This window comes from Terrapene carolina, unplaced genomic scaffold, assembly GCF_002925995.2.
Source record: "Terrapene carolina triunguis isolate 2854851 unplaced genomic scaffold, T_m_triunguis-2.0 Scaffold58, whole genome shotgun sequence".
In the NCBI taxonomy this organism is placed as follows: Eukaryota; Metazoa; Chordata; order Testudines; family Emydidae; genus Terrapene; species Terrapene triunguis.
The window spans coordinates 73129075-73147388 of NW_020664409.1; the positions used below are offsets into that span (position 1 = coordinate 73129075).

At 45.3% G+C, this 18314-nt stretch overlaps 2 protein-coding genes across 3 annotated transcripts in view; both read right to left on the minus strand.

Annotated features, from left to right (window-relative positions):
• The window catches only part of RAD54B (RAD54 homolog B), a 124900-nt gene that overhangs the window by 77253 nt on the left and 29333 nt on the right, over positions 1 to 18314 (minus strand). The window contains exon 1 of one of the 2 annotated variants that reach the window (XM_024201975.2): positions 11042 to 11063. The exons of the other annotated variant lie outside the window; for it this stretch is intronic. The gene's annotated coding sequence lies outside the window, so the exon portion shown is untranslated. Of the gene's footprint in view, positions 1 to 11041; positions 11064 to 18314 lie in introns of those variants that run through there. 2 annotated transcript variants of the gene reach the window in all.
• Positions 391 to 11437, minus strand: FSBP (fibrinogen silencer binding protein). Its single transcript, XM_024201985.2, has 2 exons — positions 11042 to 11437; positions 391 to 1363 (listed from the first exon to the last, which is right to left on the minus strand). The coding sequence occupies exons 1-2, from the start codon at positions 11410 to 11412 to the stop codon at positions 838 to 840; spliced, it is 897 nt and encodes a 298-aa protein (XP_024057753.1). The 5' UTR covers positions 11413 to 11437; the 3' UTR covers positions 391 to 837.

The following is an 18314-nucleotide window of genomic DNA, read 5'->3' on the forward strand; positions in this document are numbered from 1 at the left end:
TATCATAGTAATTATGCATGGAAATGAACAAATTAGATATCTTCCTAGTCACTTGCCAGTGTAATTACCACAATTGAATACACAATCACAGTAACTGTGCACACAAATTATGCATGCATGCAGTTCTGAAAATTTAAATGTTGCCTTCAGCATCTCTATTTTGAAATTATCTTACATAAACTTTCATCCACTGAATATAAAAAGTGTTAAATTTTAAAAAGATATGTGCATTTACTCAACCTTTCCTCAGTTGAGCATAAAAAATAAAACAATCCAGTCAGTTTCCTATGTTCTCCAAGCTAATATAACACATTAGCAAAATCTCACCATTGCCATAGGCTTTACTAATTTAAAATGAGTGAAAAAGATATATAAAGAAACATGGCCTTTATTTCTCTCTATATATACACATTTATTAACCTTCAAATAACTTCATAAAGAATACTAAAAAGGCTAGGAATTGCTTTGAAAAAAGAATAAAGCATAAAATCAACATCTTTAAGAACACCTGTCTAAATTTTCATTAGCTTGTTCCAGGTCTAATAAAGTTCAGTGGAAGATTTCCAAAGGCAGTTTTTTATCTTACACACTTAGAACTACAGTATCTGATTATACTTCAGACTAGAAATATTGAGAAGACTCAAACCTGTGAAAGACATTTGACATTTTTGCTAATGTACATAAACAACAAAATGGAAAACATGCATTCGTTTTTCAAGGCTAGATTCTGATCCATCCAAATTAACATAAAAAAATCATTTTGCTAGGCCAAAAGAATTTATTATAAAGTATCTCAGAGAATAAAACATCACAGATTACATGACAGATGATAAATATTTAAAGACTGTTGTATTCTGGCAGATCACGTCGTAGTCTTATTGCCTTCAGCTTCTCTACTTTGATTTTTGCTTTCAATAGCTCTTCTTCCAGCTGCTGCTTTCTTTTCAAGCCATCCCTCTTTTCTTGGACGTAAAGCCCAATTTTTCTTTGATTTTCCAAGATTATCTGATGCTCCTCTTTCAGCATTTGCAACATCTGTGGCTCATACCCACACGCTGGCCTAAAGCGTTCTCCAACCTCAAGCCTAAAAAAATCATCTCTTCTTGGGATGGGAGATGAAGATAACATCATTCTCATATCAACAGAAGACAGTGAAGTTGAAGGAGATCTCTCCATAACATGCACCAATTGGTGTTCTTCTCCTTGTTCTAAGTCCTCACTCTGCTGTGAATCTACAGCCAAGGAAGGAGGAGGTTTGACATCCTCTTCTGGTTCCAACTCCATTGTGACAGTGGCAGGATGGTGATCCAACACTGCTTGTGGGGAACTGGTACCAGCAACTGTTTCTTTATCTATGTTAGCACTAAAACATATATATAATAATTAAGTCATTATCTGTAAACAAAAGCCATTATATACAAAAATAGGAGCAGATTTAACTTGTGATAAATATTGCAATTTTCTGCAATATATCTTGGAAGAACTTACTTTATTAAGTTTAGGTATTAAGGTGAGCTAGGACTGTATGCAACTTCCCCAGTGGGGAGAGGTGACAGATGTAAGCCCTGGGAAGTATATAGGATTTCAAGAGACTATACTGAATTGTGACAAACAAATGTGTTCTTTTTGGGACACCTCAATCCGGGACAGTTCCTCAGATTTGTCACCTAAAAAGAATGTGTCGTGTGTGAGAATCTCCCTCATATCCTCTGCAGTGAAGACCAATGCAAAGAGTTCATTCAGTTTCTCCGCATGGCCTTGTCTTCTTTGAGTGCTCCTTTAGCAGCTCAATTGTCCAGTGGCCCCACTGATTGTTTGGCAGGGTTCCTGCTTCTGATGTACTTAACAGCAAAAATGGTTTTAGTTTGTGTGTCTTTTGTTAGTTGCTCTTCAAATTCTTTTTTGGCCTGCCTAAGCACACTTTTACACTTGACTTGCCAGAGTTTATGTTCCTTTCTATTTTAGTCACTAGGATTTGACTTCCAATTTTTAAAAGATGTCTTTTTGTCTGTAACCGCCTCTTTTACTCTATTGTTTAGCCATGATGGCTTTTTTGGGGGGGGTCATCTTGTAGTTGTTGGTTTTTTTTTATTTGGGGTACACTTTTAATTTGAGCCTCTATTATGGTGTTTTTTAAAAGTTTCCATGCAGCTTGCAGCCATTTAACTCGTGACTGTTTGTTATAGCCTCCCCATTTTTGTGTAGCTCCAAAGTTAAATGCTACTGTGGTTGGTTTCTCTGGTATTTTTCCCCTTACAAGGATGTTACACTGAGGGTACGTCTATACTTACCTCCGGGTTCGGCGGAAAGCAATCGATCTTCTGGGATCGATTTATCGCGTCTTGTCTAGACGCGATAAATCGATCCCGGAAGTGCTCGCCGTTGACGCCGGTACTCCTGCTCTGCGAGAGGAGTACGCGGAGTCAACGAGGGAGCCTGCCTGCCGCGTGTGGACCTGCGGTAAGTACTTTGTAGTTCGAACTAGGGTACTTCGACTTCAGCTACGTTATTCAAGTAGCTGAAGTTGCGTATCTTAGTTCGAACTGGGGGGTTAGTGTGGACCAGCCCTTAATTATCGTCACTATTACCAAGTGGTTCAGCTACAGTAAAAGCTGTTTTATCCAGCATGTTGGGGAAACGGGGGGTGCCGGTAAGTGAAAAATGGTGGTTAATTAAGAGGGAGGGAGTTTGGGTGCGGGAGGGGATGTGGAGTGCAGGCTCTGGGAGTGAGTTTGGGTGTGGGAGGGGGCTTGGGGCACAGGAGGGGGTGCAGGATGCTGGATCCGGAGGCTGGTCACCTCAGGTGGCTCCCCACAAGCAGCGACCTGTCCTGGCTGCTCCTAAGTGGAGGCACAGCAGGCAGCTCTGTGTGCCGCTTCCGCCCGCAGGAGCTACCCCTGCATTTCCCATTGGCCGTGGTTCCCAGCCAATGGGAGCTGTGTTGCTAGCGCTCGGGGTGGGGCAGCGCGGAAAGTCGTCTGTCGGGCCTCCGGCTGGGAGCAGCCAGGACAGTTCGCCACTTGTGGGGACCTGCCCGAGGTGAGTGGCCGCAGGATCCGGCACCCTGCATCCCCTCCCAGGCCCCCACTCCCCTTCCGTACCCAGACTCCCTCCCAGAGCCCACACTGCACACCCTCTCCCACGCCCCAACCCTTTGTCGGCCTTGCACCAACCGGACTATAAAACAAAATTTTAATGAAGATCAGAAATGCTGGTTTATAGAGCTTTCTGGTTGGTGAAGTGCTGGATAAAAAACAGCTTTTATTGTATCATCACTTCTTGGGCCAGATCCTGTGCTCCACTTAGGACTAAATCAAGAATTGCCTCTCCCCTTATGGATTCCAGGACCAGCTGCTCAAAGATGCAGTCATTAATGGTGTCTAGAAATTTTCTCTCTGCATCCCATCCTGAGGTGACAGGTTTCCAGTCAATATGAGGATAGTTGAAATCTCCCATTATTTTGAGGTTTTAACTGTTCTGTTTTTGAAGCCTTTCGAATCTCCGTGAGCACTTCACAATCACAATTCCTTGTCAGGCGGTGGTATAATCTTCCTGCTATACTCATTATTCAAGCATGGAATTTCTATCCATAGAGATTCTATAGTATTGTTTGATTCATTCAAGATTTTTACTATATTTGACTCCATGCTTTCTTTCACATGTAGTGCCATTCCCCCACCAGCACAACCTACTCTGTCATTCTGATATATTTTGTACCCTATTACTGCATCCCATTGATTATCATAATTCCACCAAGTTTCTGTGATGACTATGATATCAATAGCCTTATTTAATACCAGGCACTCAGGTTCACCCATCTTAGCTTTTTAACTTCTTGCATTAGTATACAAACAATTTTAAATTTTGTCAATATTTAGTTGTTTGCCTTCATGTGATGTAACTGAAAGGCACTCCTTTTCATTTGCCTGTTTCTCTTCAGAGCCTACCTGTACTTTATCAACTTCTATCCTCTTCTCTTTATTAGGCTATAAAGTATTCCCTTTAATAAATCCTCCCCTAAGGGATGTCTCTGTCTGAACCATGTGTTCTTCCACATCTGTCATCTTTCCCCCAGCCCTTAGTTTTAAAATTCCTCTTTGACATTTTTAATTTTACATTCCAGCAATCTGGTTCCATTTTGGTTTAAGTGCAGCTCATCCTACCTGTACAGATCCTCCTTTTCCCGAAAGGTTCTCCAGATCCTAATAAACCTAACTCCCTCCTCCAAACTCCATCATCTCATCCACACATTGAGACCCTGCAGTTCTATCTGTTTAACTAGCCCTGCATGTGGAACTGCAAGCATTTCAGAGAATGCTACTAATGAGGTCCTGACTTTAATCTCTTACCTAGCAGCCTGAATTTGGCCTTCAGGACCTCTCTCCTACCTTTCCCTATGTTCCTGGCACCTACGTGCTCCCCAGCACCGCACAGAAGTCTGTCTAGATGTCTTGAGAGGTCTTCACACCTGGCAGGTTATTCACCATACGGTTCTCCCAGTCATCACAAATCCAACTATCTATATTTTTAATAACTAAATCCCCCATTACTATTACCTGTCTCTTCCTAATAACAGGGGTCCCCTCTCCCAGAGAGGTAGCCTCAGTGTGAGAAGATACCAGGACATCATCTGGAAGAAGGGTTCCAACTATGAGATTATTTCCCTCTGCTCCAGTTTGATATTCACCTTCCCTGAGATTTCATCCTCCTCAACAGCACAGAGGAGGACAGATGAGGGGGTGGGACCACTTTACGGCATCCCAGAAAGTCTCATGTATGTACCTCTCTGTCTCCCTTAGCTCCTCCAATTAAGCCATTCTGGTCTGAAGAGCCCAGACGTGGGCTTTATGGGCCATGAGTCACTTGCACCAAATGCACACATTTGCTACCTGCCCACAAGGAAGCAATCACGCATGCTGCATTAAATGAAATAAACTGGATAGCCCCCCACTCTGCTGCTGGACTTCTGCGTGTGTGCGTGAGTAGCTGTGAGGTAGCAAGAGAGTTATAGCATGGAGTAGAGGTGGGAAACCACAGACAGGGAGGAAGGCTGGCCAGCCAAGAAAGCTAAGTACCACCAGAATTAAGACCTATGCACTCTTAATTGCCCCCCAGTGCATATGCATTATGATATAGTTTTTAATTACATGATTACATATTATTTTCTTCCACAGGAGCACTCTCTTCTTCAGTGCATAGGATGGATGATGCTTACTTAATGATCAGCTATTCAATATTTTGGTTATCCTCCTTGTTGAATTTGTGGACCTAGGCCATATTTACTGCACACATTTTAAACCCTGCTCTGAAGACCGAATTATTAATTTCCTTATGGACTTTTCTATGGTGCTCATCACTACAGAATCTGGATGCTTTACAGATATTAATGAATTTATTTTCACAACACTCCGATGAAAGTGCTATTACAGTATTATTATTCCCATTTTACAGATAAGGATCTGCCTAGAGTCCTGTGCGGATACACAAATATGTATCCGCATCCGATCCGCAAAAATTATCTGCGGATATCCGTGGATTTGTAGGGCTCTCCACTGGGGGCTGGGCTGAGGCTCGGAGGCATCCCCCCCCCCCCCACCAGAGCCCGGTCAGGGAGAGCCTCTAGGGCTGCTGTGGGGAGCCTGTGCGGAATCGCGGACCCTCCACCTGACCTTGGCTGGGCGGGGAGATGGCCGGGAGCTGCTCTCAGCCCCTTCCCCTGCACCACAGGCAGGTGGAGAGTTCGCCACGGCTCCCCAAGGCTCCCTGGCTGGGCTCCACACTGGCCTGGCCGGGGGGGGCGGGGAAGAGACCTGTGGACGTGCCCGGGGGCTGCTCGGGCCTCTCACCCAGGGCAGTTGGAGGATCCGCCGCAGCTCCCCACAGCTGCCTGCATGGCTCTTACTGTGGCCCAGCTACGGCTTCGAGTCACCCCTCCCCCAGCCGGTTCTGGGTCAGGGAGAGACGCACTGGCAGCTGTGGGGAGCTGCAGCCCCCGACTCCCACCCAGTGACCCTGCCCCCAGCCTCTCCGCTCAGTGTCCCTGTCCCGCAGGCTACCCGCCCAGGGCAGGTGGAGGATCCATGCCACAGTTCCTCAAAGCTGCCCGCCCGGCTCTTATCGTCAGAGCCCTGCACGGATACAAAATTTTTATCTGCATCCATGCTGCTATACACAGAAATGGTCCACAGATATAAAGCAGATACCCGCGGATTTGCAGGGATCTAGATCTGAGACACAGAGAGATTAAGGTCAAAAGTGGCCACTAATTTTGGATGCCCAATTTAAGGGCCTATGGCCTCATTTTTTACTTAGCATTCATTTTATAGCACTTTATTTCTTTAAAGCACAGCTCTTGCCTTCAGTTTCACCTGTGAGTGTTCTGCACTTCTGCAAATCTAGCCCCACATTTCTCAACTTGGGCACCCAGAAAATGAGCAACACATAGGCTATGTCTACACTAGAGACCTTACAGTGTCACAGCTGTACCAATGCAGCTGCGCCACTGAAAGATCTCTCATGTAGTTGCTCTATGCTGATGGGAGAGCTCTCCCGTCAACATAATTAAACCATCCGCAATGAGCGGTGGTAGCTATGCCAGCAGGAGCGCTGTGCACATTACCACTTATGCCGGCGAAACTTATGTCGCTCAGAGATATGGTTTTTTCACACCCCTGAGCAACAAATTTTGCCGACATAAGTGGTAGTGTAGACATGACCATAGTTACTGGCAACCTGTGAAAAGTTTAGTTCAAGTGAGTTGCCTAGCATCACAAATGATCCACAAGGGGACTTAGGTGTTAAGTCCCAGGCCTTGGCTACACTTGGGGATTCACAGAGCTGCCGCGGCAGCGCTGTGAAGCGCGAGTGTAGTCACGCCACCAGCGCTGCGAGAGCTCTCTCGCAGCGCTGTAAGTACTCCACCTCTCCGAGGGGAGTAGCTTGCAGCGCTGCGAGGGAGTGTGCAGCGCTGCAGGCACTGATTACACTGGCGTTTTACAGCGCTGCACTCGCTGCGCTCGGGGGGGGCGTTTTCACACCCCTGAGCGCAGCAAGTTGCAGCGCTGTACAGCGCCAGTGTAGCCAAGGCACTAGTTTTAGGCATCACTGCAATCCACAATTTCCTGTCTCAGCTGCTGCCTAATCCCACAGGCACCTAAACTCACTCAGTAACTTTTTTACTGTAGATGCCTATGTTTTCTCACTTTGAGCATGTACACTGCAGCCTCACTCTAGAAGTCCAGACATCTAGCTCATTCCTAAGCCCCAGCACAATCCACAAAGTAAGGGAAATGAGGTAGTCCCCTACCTATCTTCCCTATGCAACCCAAACAGGGGAACTAGACACCCTGGGTCACCCATCTGTCAGGTGGGTGCCCTAACCACCAAGCTATAGTGTCAGTCTCGCTCTCTCACTCTGCCCTCATTACTCTAATTCAGGGGTAGGCAACCTATGGCACGTGTGCCGAAGGCGGCACATGATTTGATTTTCAGTGGCACTCACACTGCCCAGGTCCTGGCCACTGGTCCGGGGGGCTCTGCATTTTAATTTAATTTTAAATGAAGCTTCTTAAACATTTTTAAAACCTTATTTACTTTACATACAACAATAGTTTAGTTATATATTATAGACTTATAGAAAGAGACCTTCTAAAAACATTAAAATGTATTACTGGCACACGAAACCTTAAATTAGAATGAATAAATGAAGACTCGGCACACCAGTTCTGAAAGGTTGCTGACCCCTGCTCTAATTATTTACCCAAAGTGGAGGAACAGATTCAATAGAAGAGACTGAGGAAGCCTCACATCAGAATATTCCCTATGTCTGTGGTTATGGCACTCTCCTAAGAGGTAGGAGTCCTCTGTTCAAATCCTTTCTTCCCATCATACAGAAGGGGGAATTGAACCTTGGTTTCCCACATCCTGGGTGAGTGTTCTAACCACTGAGCTAAAAGTTATAAAGAAGATACCTCCACCTCCCTCCTTCTCCATTTCTTGCTTAGGCACCTAAACTGCCTGGCTCCAAGAAAGGAACTCCTGGCTGTCGAATGCAGAGATAGGCATGTAAATCTCAACTACAGGTAGGTGCCTAACTCCATGAGAGAGGCAGGCTTAGGACACACCCTTCCTGTCAGCATCTCCAATTAGCTAGCTTAGGCAACTCCTCGTCTAGTGTACTGGCTTTTGTGGATCCCACTTTTAGGCACCTATTTCTCCCTATGCATTGTGTAGGGAGCCTAGACACCTAATTCAGGCTTTGTGGATCCCAGTGATTACAGTGGTTTTCTAGGAACATGAAAGTCAAGCATTGCAATTCTGAGTGTTACAACACCTAAATCCCTGTGTGGATCCAAGAGCCTCTGTGGCAGAGGCAGGAATAGAACCCAGTTTTCCAGGGTAAGATTCAATTGCCTTAACCATGAGACCATCCTTTCTCTTCATGCAATACCCTGCCTCATTCACCACACACCTTTCAAACTTGTAGAACAAATGAGGCAGGGGGCCTACTGACAACTGCTTCATTCAATACACAGCCCAGATTACTTCCTTAAGCAGTGTCCATCTTGTGCACTGAATGAGGCAGAGGTCCTGTGGGAAAAATATGTGATCATGTAATTAAAGACTGTATTATAATACATACACAAAAGGGGACAATTAAGGTTGCATGGGCCTTAATTCTTTTACTTCATAACTTTTGAGTGCTTGACTTTACAACCTTAACATTCCCACTGCCAAGTACGACTGCCAGTCTCCTCTCCACTGCTAGCTACATGCTGATTTTCTTCCTGCCATAGCCTCAGCTCCTAATGTGGCCTTCCTCATCCTTACTTGCTGTTCCGAGCCTGAGGCAAGGGGTGGAAACAAGTATCAGGAGAAGCAGGTCAAGCTAAAGAGAAAGAGAGGCTCCCAGAAAGGGGAGTGGAGGTAAACTGGGAGTTGATACAGTCTAGAACAGCCCAATGGTGAGAAATCCACAATGATCCACTACAGTGGACCCCACCAAGAAACTAGCAAAATGATAAGCTTCCATGTAACTCAGACCTGTGAATTAGTTTTAGTTAGTTTCTTAAGAGCTAAACAACAGTAAGATAGAAGGTGAAAACAGAAAGAAGGAACTGTAATAAGAGAAGCTCCTCTTTGGCAGTTACAGTGGGACTCCTGCCAACTCCACTGAAAGAAAGGGAAACAACAGTTACCATAATGGGGGTGGTATTTATAACCCTGAGGCACCCATGATTCATAGGTTTTGTTTAATTTAATTAAAGTAAGGTAAGAATTTCTTACCAGATACCAGGTGACATTAGGACTTTGTCAACTACTTATATATACCTCCAAAAACAAAGTCATGTTATAATGGGTTAAAACTGGTTATGTTTGGGGGGGGGGGGAGATGTATTTCAGGGTTAAAATGGAAGAATACAAAATAATAGTGCATTTTGCATGAAACTATTTAAAAGTATTTCTCCAATACTTAGTGCACCAACTGATATTAGGGGGAAATCATTTTGGGCACTAATTCAGTGTTCTCTGAGTCCTAACAGATTCCAAATATGTTTGAGTTGCAATAGTCAAATTATGGAGATCACTGGCTCTTGAACATGCTGTGCATGAAAAGCACCATTACTGTATATAAGTCCATGAAACATCTATACCTCTCAGACTAATTTTTTTCATTACAGTAGGTGGTGATCAAAACATCACTTTTATATCTAATTAAAAAGGCTGTTTTGTTTTTTATAAGATACTTGAATTTTACCTATACGGGCATTAACCAGTTGCAACTAGACTGCACTGGTGCTACAGATTTCTTTACATCAAAGCCCCACAAGAGCATGTTATTTTTTTAAGAGAATCTAGCACGATAGGATTTAGACAATTGTTACCATTCAGTTCAGTCATTGGCACCATGAATCAAACTCCCCATGTGTGCACATGCCAGCTTCCCCTAGAACACTTAGCTGTTGCACCAACCAACTATAAGTAGTATCTGATTAAAGGGAAGCCAGCTTCATATACTATTTTGATCTGCTAGTGAAAAGAATGTAAAAATGTAGCTTTATCATGATTTCTGGGTAGTGGACAGAGTTTACTTTTATCCTCGTTAGTTTAAAATATCTGCATCCAGAGGAAGCAAAATCTGACCCTGGCAGTTTCTGATCCTGAAAAGACCAATACTGTACCAGTAGAGTGTGTTGCAAGTCTGATTTGAGGGGCATTATAGCAGCTGTGGGGGGAAGCTTGCCCACTGCCTGCTTGTATTATGTCTGGCTCAATTCTAGACAGTCTCACTTCATGGAGCACTAAAAAGAACTACAAAAGAGAAAACTACTGATTCTGTAGCTCCCCAATCTCTGTTTATATGCTTACAAACTGCCTAACATACAATACATGGATTGTTATTTACAGTTTATATTGCAATTAGCTTTGCTCTGGTTTCAGAAAATGTCAGCAAGTGAAGGAAAAGTAATCTGTAAAAATCTATTTGTAGTGTTAAAGGCACTTTACTGTATGGAGACAAAGTGCTTAAGGTCTGGATTCAGTTAAAACATATTCAATATTTGCCTAATAGAATAATTTATGATACAGAAAGGTATATGAAATAGATTTCTTGGTTCCCTGAACTTTATATAGATCTTATGTAAACTGGTAATAGTTTTATATGCAGCAAGATGACTGCAGTATTACCTTAAATGGAGGAGAATAGCCATCACTTTGTCAGTGTTTGAATAATCTGCCTATTAAAAGGTGAGGGAGGGGTAGAGGTTGGAGCTACTATTTCTCTGTGATTCCCTCTTAACCCTCACCTTCCAGAATATGACACAAAACACTGAAACAAGCTTTGAAACACAGCTGAAAATAGAATGCAATGTTAAGTCACCATAAAACAAAGGAAATAGTATCTTGCTATTGTTTCCAATCCTTTTCAACTCTGTTGTGGGTATTTGCTTTAGGACACTGAACTCAAGTTAAGAATAAGTCTTATAGAGTAGGTAGGAGGCGCCATAATTTTAATTTAATAACAAAGTAAAATGTATCTCACCTTTGAAAACTGCTCCTGTCTCTTAAACACACACTGGAAATCTGTGGAATCATCTCCACAACTTTCTTGGTTGGCTCAGAAATGCTGCTTTTATAATCTGAATGGGTCTCCTTTTGCTGCAATAGCTCCTGTTTGGCATATTCTTTGAGCCTCTTGTACAGCGTGCGCAGGCCCTGTGCAGTACGAGGAGGACGATCTACTCCGATGGCATTGTAGTTATCAGCTATGATATCCCAGCATTTGTTTTTTTCCACTATTACTGAATGCTTATTGGTATGTTCTTCAAGAATTTTAACATACGGCTTCACAAGTTTTAGCAAATCAAGCTTTTCAGATAAGGTAAAATTAGAAGATCTGGCCTTCCCAACCATTGTTATCTCTGAATTAAGGAGGCAGTTTTTGAAACCACCATGCAGTCCCTAGCTCTGCTCAGCTCTTTTTCGCAAACAGAAAAAGATCAGGCTTAACTAGGCTAGTCTCATTTAGGCCCACGCCTACAAGGGAGGGTTTATTAAAATTCCTTCAGCTTAAGCTGACGCAGGTTCAGGAAATCTGCTTAAGCCAAGCCTGACCTACATAAGGCTTCAGACTGAAGACGACGGGAAGAAACAAGCAAAATACACTTTAGTATGAAGGGACCAGACACACAGGATTTAAAAACAGAAAGGTTTAAAGATAAGCATGTTACCCAGCTGAAATTTAACCAATTTAGCTTGAGTAAAAAGCTCTCACAGATCTCTAACTCAAAAACTGAAACTGCCCTGAGATTTTAAATTTAATAATGTCAAAAAAGCAACAATTGTTTTGTGTAATGTATTGATTGTTGAAATTAAACACAACAGCAGACGAGATAAAAACTAGAGAGATATGTGTGGCGTGTGTAGAGAGATCCCTAACAGAGCCCCTGATCACTGTTCCCCAGCTGCTGTTAGCTCTTACAGCATTTGCATAATGCTAGTCCTGCTGTCAATCAGGAATTGCATATCCTCTAGCTAGTTAGGTTACACTCAGACTCAGACTTCACAGTAAAGCTAAGCTTCTCCTGCATTTTGCAGGCTGCTTTAGCTACCTACACACAGGCGTTTTAAAGAAGCAGTCTCTGTTAATGATAAAACATTTATCTAGAGCAAAAACAAAAGAGAGATATACATGAACAATTAATTGTCCTTTAGCTTCTGCCTGCAGCTGTGCCCTGTGCTAAAACATGCCTGTCCTGTAATGTGTATGTCATCAACATTCAGTCTGCAGTGCCTAAGAAATGGCATGATCTAACTCCCAGTCTGCATGTAATAAAGGTTACATTCAATCATGACAGATTTACTGAGTGTATTACAGTGTGTGGATACTGGGATTTTCATACTATCCACCAGGAAAAAAAAAAAATCTACTTTTATGATAATACTTCCAGGCATTCTTTCAGTGTCAAATATTTTTATTAACAAGATGTGCATGCTGTACCAGTGCTAATCATTCTGCATAGCTAATATTTTTCAAAAGTCTCACTTTAAACAGTCTTATTTAAAAATACATATACCAGGTTTTAAACATCTATGGTCTAAATTAAACCAACAAAATCTGAGAAACACAAGAACTTATAAAGCTAAGGAAAAGAATGGTTCCACTTAAAAGGGGGGAGCTTGTAGGGGGTTACTGTGTACAGTTCTGAGCACCAAGTTTGAAAAAGGAGGTCCATGACTGCAAAGTCAAGAGTTTGAAAATGAGCTTGATTTGAAGGGATATTGGCAACAGCTTCTCAAGCTTACCATGTTTATCCTTGAAAAACATAGGCTGGGATGGGGGTGAAGGGGAAGAAATCTAATTATAGTTAAAAGTATCTAAAGGCAGTGAAGACAGATCTAGGTAGGAGTGTGCTCATTCATTTGTTTGGACTGCATTCAAAGCAAGATTAAATAGAGTTTCTTAAAGTTTTGAAGCCTATTGTAGATGGAACTTGAGAAACAAAACTCTTATTTGGAGTGTGAGCAGTTGGTAAAAACACTGCTTTTTATGCTTAGTTTGCCCTCTTTTTCCCATGCTTTGCTCTTTGCCTATAGTAATGTCTAGTGTGAAAGATTGAGGTGTCTGACCCTGAATGAGAGGACCATCAATTATGTATGACTCTATGGGAACAATGGTATTTTCTAAAGAGAGTAATCAAGCAAAAAAACTGATTCTCCCAGTTTGTCTCTAAGAGGGGCTAGGGCTTTAACCACCTGACTAGGACACTGAAGCCAGTGAATGAGTCACATTATAGAGGGGACAGAAACTTTACTTAAGGTGAAGATCTACTCTACTACCTCTTGCACCAACCAACCATTGCCCACAACAAGAGGACTGCAGGAGGGGCCTACACTTTGATATATGGACTATGCCCTGAGGACTCACAAGAAGGCCTAAGGGCATATAAGTTCTTGTTGTTTCGCCTAAAGATCTGTAACTCTTGTATGCTTTAGGCTGGTCCACACTAACCCCCCACTTCGAACTAAGATACGCAACTTCAGCTACGTTATTCACGTAGCTGAAGTCGAACTCTCTTAGTTCGAACTTACCGCGGGTCCACACGCGGCAGGCAGGCTCCCCCGTCGACTCCGCGTACTCCTCTCGCGGAGCAGGAGTACCGGCATCGACGGCGAGCACTTCCAGGATCCATCCGGGATCGATTTATCGTGTCTAGACAAGACATGATAAATCGATCCCAGAAGATCGATTACTTACTGCCAGACCCGGAGGTAAGTATAGACGTACCCTTTGAGAGTAAAAGTTACTTTGGTTTTAGAAACTCCTGTGCAAAGCCTCTATTCCTGACTTTACCTGCCACGTGGTCACTCAAGAGTTCAACTATAAACTAGAGTATCCAAAATGGAATGGAACTCTGGGGGAATAAGCATCAGTAACTGGAGCGATTTAGGAAGTCCAGGACTGGTCTTGAAACCTATTGCAGTTGGATTGTGGAGTCTCAAGTCCCAAGGAAGGATTTCCGGGAAGGATCTGAACCTAGGAGTGAGCCTTACAGGCCCAAATCTAAAGATCATGGTGGGACTCTGCCCAAAGCCAGCTGGCTTGGAAGAACATGGAATCCAAAGGCTGAGTCCTATTACTACATACTGGTGACCCAAAACTAAGAGGACTCAGTCAGGTCTGTACAATGATCATTAAAGTGCCTGGAGCCTTCCCATTTCCCCTGAATGAAACATATCCTAAGCCTTCATTTGACGACTCTAATTGCTTCCCCCCAAATTTCTATCTACAACTCCAATGTTTCCACAGCTCTTGACCAACTTGTAACCTACCAGTTTCAATTCTCATTCCCCTCACTCACATGCTTCAGTATGTATATTAACTCAATTAATTCAAGTGCACAAATCAGAGCTCACTTAACTGGGACACTTGAAAATCCCAATACACTGTCTAATGCCTACTCCTGTGGGAATTCTGTGCCACTGTGCATGCACAGAATTTATGTCCCCCGCAGATTTCTTTCCCTCCCCGCAGAAAAATGCAGTATGTTTCGGTGCCCAGGGCAGCCGGCAGAGAGGTAAATCACTGTGGGGCAGGAAGCGGGACTGGGAAGACTTGGCTGGTGACTCCTACCCTGTGCCAGGCTCAGCTGCTAGTCCAGGCTGGGCTGGTAAGGATGAGACTTCCTCTTCCCCCACACAGCATCCGGAGCTGGGTCAAACCCACCCCCAGATTTCTCCCCCTGCTACAGGAAGTTCTGCAAAATCCCTTCTCCCCCCCTCCCCCCCGCTTCTTGCGCCCATCGCTCCTCAGCTGCAGGGGGAGGGATTCCTGTACAGGGAACTGCTCCCCCATCCGCACAATCCCTGTGCATCCAGACCCCCTCATACCCAGACCCTGCCATTGAGCCTCACCCCCCTGCACTCAGAAATCCCCTGATAAGCCCCACTCCCCCTGCACCCGGACCACCCTGACGAGCTACCCGCACCCCCACCCCACCAAGCCCCAACCAGTTGCACATGGATCCCCACCCCATAGAGTCCCACTCCCCCAGCATCTGGACCCCCTACTGAGCCCCCCACACACCCAGAACCCCCTGCAGAGCTCTATTCCCCCACACCCAGACCCCCCGCACTGAGCCCCAACCACCTTCACCTGGACCCCCCTGCAGAGTCCCATTACCACTGCACCCAAAAAACCCCAACAAGCCCCTGTACATCCAGATCCCCTCCGCACCCAGATTGACCCATACAGAACCCTCTCAACCCACACCTGGATCCCCCCACACTAAGCCCCTCCACACTTGGATCCTGCCTTGCTGAGCCTGCCTCCCCACACCTGGTGCTCCTGGCATGGAGGGGCAGGGCTCTGGGGTGTTTCTGGGGCAGGCCTGGTCCTTGCACTGTGTCAGGGTTGGGTGCAGCCTCACTACTGAGTTCATGTCCCGGGGGTGGGGGGGAGGGGAGAAGCTGCACAGTGATCTCTCAACTCTGTGCAGCCAGTGGCCTTCCATTGCTCCCCAATGCCCCATGCTGGAGCCTCCACATTTCTTTGACAAATAAAATATGCAGAATTTTAAAATATTGTGCGTAGAATTTTTATTTTTTTGGCACAGAATGCCCTCAGGAGTAATTGCCTCATTACACAAAGCCTTGTTATTCATGTGACAAAGTGAAATAAGACTATCAAATTATGAACTCTGTGTTACACAATATGTGAAAATATTAGCACTGTGACTGTTCAAGTCTGGACTTGGCCCAGGACAGCCTCTTGTACTGCATTCCAGACAGCTGCCCTGCCTGGGAAAGGTGTTAGACACCCTGAAGGACTAACACTGATCCCATCAAGGCAGAACAGATAAAACTAATTTCTTATTAACAATATTCACAAAGGCTCTAGAGGCCAACCCCCTAGCAACAAACCAAGAAATAAACAAATGGTGCAACTCTGTGGACCTACGTACATTGCAAATAAAACCATGCCAGAGGTTTTGTTATAAAATTATTCAAATTTCTAGAGTAAATATGACCTTAACCATGTTTAAGCATGACAACATGTCCAAGAGGCATTAATGTCAAGGGAGATATGGCCAATGCTTTAGCCCTGTTACAAAACATGGTCACAATCCTGGCTACACTATAAACTGGAAAAATAGTATAGCTCATTCACAGAACAATTGTGGTGTAACCAGGTCTCCCAAGCAGTTGTATACGAAGCTGTGGTGAGTTAGGATGCTCTGTACAACTTATGAATTCTATTTGATACTGGGGGATCTTTGCAGTCTGCACAGATGCATACAAACTCCATCTGAATGTGCAGCCTTTTACCTTTATTACCTGTTTGCATGGGCAGCAGGTGAACGGTGGGCTCTGGGAGTCTAACTCCCGCCCTGGCTCGCCCCTTCTGCCTGACGCCCCCTTTCCCCCGCCAAAGCTCAGAGCCCCCACCCCTACTGCAGCCGCCGCTCCCCCCCTTTTCACCCCAGCCGTCCAAGCGCTGGGTGGGTGGCACCCCCCGGCTGCTGCGGTCCCACTGCTGAGTGGCCCAAGCACCGAGCGAGTGGCTCCAGTGCCCCCAGCACAAGGTGGGCAGCCCCAGCGCCTCCAGCCCCCCCGCCCTCCCTCGAGAGCTGCAGGCCCAACATTCCCAGCCTTGGAGAACCAGGCAGCACGGCCCTGGGCGGCGCCAGCCCCCCAAGTCCTGGCCACAGGGCAGCTGCCCTAGCCCCAGCATGCTTCCCTGAAGAGGAGCAGCCTACCTGGATTGGGGCCAAGGGGGAAGCAGCAAGCAGGAGGGGGCCTTGGGACTGAGCGTGGACAGGGTCACGCGGGGCTGTTTAGGGAGGCATAGCTTCCCCCAGCCTACGATACGTACTGCCCATGCCTGTTTGCCTCCACATTGGGCTGAAATTCCAAAAGCTGGTGGCAAAAAAACAATAGGGAGTCATTAAACTTTGACAACCTGTTGATCCAAAGAGATAGCTCCTACCCAGGAGAATTGCTTTGTCTGGGGAGAGATTGCCTTGGCAATGAAGTCATCTGGCAGGGCTCTCTGGTCACCTGGCAATGGCTCCAGTGGAAAGAGGAAGGTTATAAAGAGGGAGGAGCTGATCTTTCCTGGGCCATTTTTTCTCTAGCTCAACAGGAGGGGGAGAGAGAACCAGCCCAGCATGTCAGGGCCTCCAAAAGGTATGGGGGACCCTGCCTCCCTTCCTGAGACTACATGGTCCCCCTCCAAGGACTCCCAGCAGTAGGGTGAGCTAGTAAGGGGCATTGCAGTTAGGATGTTTATTGTTTTCTAAATGATATCCACACTTTCTTGTGTTTTATATTAAGGAAGAGAGCCCAGAGTGTAACACAATTACTGAGTGTCTGAGTGTGTTTTATGCTTCACAATTACTACAAGCCTTCCAAGATAGTTGAACTGTAAATCAGAAGCTTCATACTTTTGGGGAAGAGTTTTAAGAGAAGGTATGTTTATGTACAGGGGAGTCTGGAGGGTCAGTATTGTGCCCACAGGGGCTATGTAGCTGCACAGTGGGTTCCTGCTCTCAGGATAAGGAGCTAGATAGCAGGTCTGTACCCCAAGAATGGGCCTAGGGACCCCAATATTGGGACATTGGCTGGACTGTGTTCAGGTTCAGGAAAAAACAGTTACTCACCTTCTCGTAACTGTTGTTCTTTGAGATGTGTTGCTCAGATCCATTCCAGTTAGGTGTGTGCGCGCTGCGTGCACAGTCATCAGAAATTTCCCCCCTAGCAGCACCCGTCGGGTTGGCTGTGGAGCCCCCTTGACTGGCGCTTCTATGGCGCTCAAGATATGACCCTTCCAACACGGCGCCCCCTCAGTTCCTGCTTGCTGGCTACTCTGGACAGAGGGGCAGGCGGGTGGGTCTGGAATGGATATGAGCAACATCTTGAAGAACAACAGTTTCAAGAAGATGAGTAACCATTTTTTCTTCTTCGAGTGCTTGCTCATATCGATTCCAGTTAGGTGACTCCCAAGCCCTACCTTGGAGGTGGGGTCGGAGTTATAGAATGACAGACTGGAGCACTGCTCTGCCAAAGGCTGCTTTGTCTCTAGCATGCTGGGTTATAGTGTAGCGAGTGGCAAATGCATGCACCAAGGGCCACGTCACCACCCTGCAGATTTCTTGAATTGGCACCTGGGCCAGGAACGCTGCTGCTGAGGCCTGTGCCCTCGTGGAATGGGCCGTGAGAGCCGGGGCTGGAACGTTGGCTAATTCGTAGCAGGTGCGGCTGCAGGAGGTAATCCACAATGAGATCCTCTGCGACGAGACCGGGAGACCTTTCAT